The 4,924-nt window shown below is 41.1% G+C and overlaps 1 protein-coding gene across 1 annotated transcript; it reads right to left on the bottom strand.

Annotated features, from left to right (window-relative positions):
* Positions 1-455: 455 nt before the first annotated feature.
* On the bottom strand, positions 456-994 carry LOC121495267 (60S ribosomal protein L8-like; the record flags this gene model as incomplete). Its single annotated transcript, XM_041762501.1, has 1 exon — positions 456-994. A coding segment is annotated over one exon (504 nt), but the record flags the coding sequence as incomplete, so codon positions are not given.
* Positions 995-4,924: the final 3,930 nt, after the last annotated feature.

Raw genomic sequence — 4,924 nt, 5'->3', positions numbered from 1 at the left:
TTTAATTTTATTTGTATTTATTCATGATAGGCACACAGTGAGAGAGAGAGAGAAGCAGAGACACAGGCAGAGGGAGAAGCACGCTCCATGCACCGGGAGCCTGATGTGGGACTCGATCCCGAGTCCCCAGGATCGCGCCCTGGGCCAAAGGCAGGCGCCAAACCGCTGCGCCACCCAGGGATCCCTGCCTCTCTCTCTTTGTGTGACTATCATAAATAAATTAAAAAAAAAAAAAAAAAAGCCCAAGAAAGCCCTGGTTGGGTGAGAAGTGGATGCTCTGATGTGGAGTTGAGAGCCTTGTGCAGTCAGCAACTCTGTGAGACTGCTTGGGAGTGGGGAGCATGGAGTATGCAGGCAGGGACCGGGCAACTGCTTTGGTCTGGTCTTCACCATCCTGCTGCCAGCCCTTTAGTATTATACGATGGCTTTGTATTTTTTTTTTTTTTTTTTTTTGGTGGCAGAAGGACACACTTTATTGAGCCCCTCAAGCCTAGTTTTCCTTCTCCTGCACAGTCTTGGTTCCCCGGAGACGCCCAGTCCGGCGGGCAGCAATGAGACCCACTTTGCGGCCAGCAGGGGCATCTCTGCGGATAGTAGAGGGTTTGCCGATGTGCTGGTGGTTGCCACCTCCAAAAGGATGCTCCACAGGATTCATGGCCACACCCCGCACACGTGGCCAGCAATTCCTCTTTGCCTTGTACTTGTGGTAAGCACGGCCAGCCTTCAGAATGGGCTTGTCAATGCGACCACCTCCAGCAACCACACCCACCACGGCTCTGTTGGCGGAAGAAATGACCTTTTTTGAACCGGACGGCAGCTTCACTCGGGTCTTCTTGGTCTCCGGGTTGTGGGAGATGACGGTCGCGTAGTTCCCGGAGGCTCGGGCCAACTTGCCTCTGTCACCAGGCTTCTCCTCCAGACAGCACACGATGGTGCCTTCGGGCATGGTGCCCACCGGGAGCACATTGCCTATGTTGAGCTGGGCTTTCTTGCACGACAAGAATTAATAATTCTTTTTTTAAAAACATTACTTATTGGTAGTATGAAGCATTATTTTAAATTCTAAGAAGATACAACTACATCTTCACCTTCCATTTTGTGCACAAGCCTCATGAGTAATGAGTAATCAGGGACCAGTCATGCTGGTGGACTTAATGTGGAGAGGCTCTGTCCCTGGACCAACAGAATCTACATCACCTGAGAATTTCTGCAAATTCTTAGCCAATCAATCTCTAAGTCAAGAGCCCTGGGGCCCAGTAGACTGTGTTTTAATAAGCTCACCACATGATTCTGATACTTGTACAGGCTTGAGAGCCCCTTGTTCTAAGATGGGAGCGTTATTCTAGATTGAAGAAGACCAAAAAGATGCAGAAACTAAATTAGCAATGCATGATTATGAACTGAATATTTTTATTACAAAGGACATTACTGGGACAATTAAAGAAACTTGGAAGGGTTCAGAACATTGGGTGGTAGTACTGAGTCAATGTTAATCTGATTTTGACGATTTTATGATTTTATGGTTGTTATGTAGAAGATACTTGCTTGTAGAAAATATATACTAAAAGTATTCAAAGGTTATAGGATGTCTTGTCAGCAATTTAGTTTTCAAATGGTTCAGGAAGAAATGAAGTTTTATATTGTACTTCCCATTTTTCTTTGAGACAGTTTCAAGATTTACTTTTTTTTTTTAAAGACTTTATTTATTTATTCATGAGAGACACAGAGAAAGAGAGGCAGAGACACAGGCAAAGGGAGAAGCAGGTTCCATTCAGGGAGCCCGACATGGGACTCAATCCAGGGTCTCCAGGATCACACCCTGGGCTGAAGGCGGCACTAAACCACTGAGCCACCGGGGCTGCCCTAGTTTCAAGATTTAAAAAAACCCAGTAGATTCCATTTTTCAAATATTAGCTTGTCAAAGATAAAAAATGTTGATAATACCTAGTGTTGGTGAAGATATGGGGAAATTGGAAGTTCTTTTTTTTTAATTTTTTTTATTTTTATTTTTTTTATTTATGATAGTCACAGAGAGAGAGAGAGGCAGAGACACAGGCAGAGGGAGAAGCAGGCTCCATGCACCGGGAGCCCGACGTGGGATTTGATCCTGGGTCTCCAGGATCGCGCCCCGGGCTAAAGGCAGGCGCTAAACCGCTGCGCCACCCAGGGATCCCATGGAAGTTCTATACACTACTGTTGGAAGTGTAAGTTGTTACAGTATTTTTGGATAGCAAGTTCACACAATCAAAAATATAAGGCAAATTTTGACTCAACAATTCTGCCTTTAGAAATGTAACCTTCAGGGATGCCTGGGTGGCTGAGCCATTGAGCGTCTGCCTTTGGCTCAGGACGTGATCCCAGGTATGGGGATGGAGTCCTGCATTGGGCTCCCTGCAGGGAACCAGCTTCTCTCTCTCCCTATGTCTCTGCATCTCTCTCTCTCTCATGAATAAATAAATAAAAATCTTCAAAAGAAAAAAAAAGAAATGTAACCTTCAAATATAGCCAATGATATTATATAGTGTTGTACTTGCATATCATAAGGTATAAACTTATCAAATCATTATGTTGTACTCCTCAAACTAATATAACATTGTTTGTCAGCTATTCTCAGATAAAAGAATTTCTTAAACCAAAAAAAGAGATTAATTTTTATGATTCTAAAAAAAGAAAAAAAAGAAATGTATCTTTCAGATAAATATCTGTAAGGGTGAGAAAATATATTTTATTGCAAAACTGCTTATACTAGCAAAAAAAAAAAAAAAAAAACTGGAAACAACCCAAATGTTTATCACTGAGGACTGGTTAAGTTATGGTATAACTATGCCATAAGTTATTAGGAAATGCTTCGAGAGAACGCAAAAGATGGCTATGTCCTTACAAAGAAAGGAGAACAACCAGATAAATGCAAGTTTAGTAAGGTTCGTTTCTGTGAAAAATCAAAAGCAAATGTTTGGAAGCAAAAGTGTCTCTTTGAACAGGGCATGGTGCTACCTCAAATATACTTCCCTTCATCTGCTCCCTGGTGTTGCTGGATCTGGTTCAGGATCAGTGAGAACCTCTTATCTGTATAAATTCTTAAAAGTGTAAATGCACATATTATTGGCTTAGATTCCAAAAACAGTTATGTTATCTTTAAGTTTAAAATGGTTGTGTCCTGACAAGAAAAATATGTTCCAGATCTGGTCAGATCCTAGCTACTTAGGGACCCTGGGCACTGAGGTGAACATGACTGTGATGTGCTGAATCTGCTTCTTCTCTGCCCAGATGCCATCTTGCTTCTCATAAGATTTTGAAGTTTGTTAATTTTAAATGAGGAGCTTATTCTAACCCTACAAGGGGTGTATGTCTGTGGTACCTTTACACTAGTTGGCAGCCCGCCAGAAATACTGCAGTTTGGGACTGGCTAAAAAAGGGTGTCAGGATGGTGGAAGAAGTAAGTGGGGATCCGCAGGTGTAAGCCCCACAGCAATTAGCATGGGGTCACTGAGTCATCAAGACTATGTTTGTGCAGAAGTTCTACTATGGTGTTTGTCTGCTGTCTTCCCCCCTGACTGATTAGGCACACTACTTAGAGAGTAGTCTAAGTCAAGGACTACTTTGCAGAAGGGCAGATCCCCACACAGGCCATGACAGGGTCAGTCAACTTCAGAGAGAGCTAAGGAGCCAAGGGAGGAGGAAGGTTCTGAGGTTGCTCCAAGCCCCACTAGTCAGAATATCTGCAGATGAACTAGGTAACATCAAAGATTCTAGATGTGGGGGGAAGTGAGAGCAGAACTGGGAAATGATGTAACTTCCTATAAAAGTAGCAAAAAAAAAATTTTTTTTTTGATGAGAAAGAGGGTAGTAAGATCACAGGAAGAAAAAAATTATAGAGTATTGCTATTCTAGTATTTTTTGTAACATGCTTTTATCTTTATTTTTAGAGGGAAAAAAAGCCTTCTGATAAAGAAGCTGGGACCTAGGAGTTCAAGGTTTGTGCTAATTGAAGTGTGTTGTTTTGTTTTAATTGTATCTTCAGAGGACAAGGTCTAAGAAATAACTTTTTTTTTGGAATAAGTAACTTCTGAATGATAAATTTTAAATATGTAATTGAAATAGCTTCAAGATGATTTAACTTTTAGTTAATAACTAACATCTGTATCTCAGATATTGTTTTGTGGAAGGAGAGGATGAATTTGCTTGATGACAGGCCAACTGAAACAAATTGAAAGGATGGCAGTGTGCCCCCCCCCCAAAAAATATTATCCAAAAATTATTTACAAAGGTTAGGACTCTTTGAGAAGGGATTCTTTCTTCTAGTGTGTATTAGACTCCTGGCTTTAAACCACAAATTATATGGCTCCTGAACCAAGTTCCCTTTCGCTGAAAGTTAACAAAATATAAAGGAGAGCAGTGAAAAAAAAATGTGTGGAAAGTTTTAAGGCCCACGGTTGAGAACTTGGCAGATTGCAGTGTATCAGGTTCCAACTAGGAAAACAGAAAATACTCTAAGTATTTGGGCAGAGGGAATCTAATGCAGGAAATCTGTGACAGACTCAGAGATCAGCATCAGAGAAAGCCCCTGCCAGATGTCAACACATATAGCTTATCAAATAATGTTTAAGCAAGATAAAGTCAAATTTGAATATTTGACATACTATAAAAAAAGGAACAAATGGAAAGTCTCTAACTGAAAAACAGAATATCAATTTAATGGCAGATTACACAGCTAATGAACTGACTCAGTGAACTGAAATATAATGAAGAATAGAATGAAATAGAATGAAGCCTGAGGAGGGAGTAGCGGGGACAAAGGGATGAAAATGAGATATTAAGAGGTATAGGGGTTATGGCGATAAGGTCTAATATACCTTTATTGGAGTCACAGAATGAGGGTACCTAACAGCTGAGAATTTACCAAAACTGAAGATATGAATCCACA

The sequence above is a fragment of the Vulpes lagopus genome, chromosome 7, assembly GCF_018345385.1.
Source record: "Vulpes lagopus strain Blue_001 chromosome 7, ASM1834538v1, whole genome shotgun sequence".
In the NCBI taxonomy this organism is placed as follows: domain Eukaryota; kingdom Metazoa; phylum Chordata; class Mammalia; order Carnivora; family Canidae; genus Vulpes; species Vulpes lagopus.
This window is presented reverse-complemented; position numbering and strand designations above follow the sequence as displayed.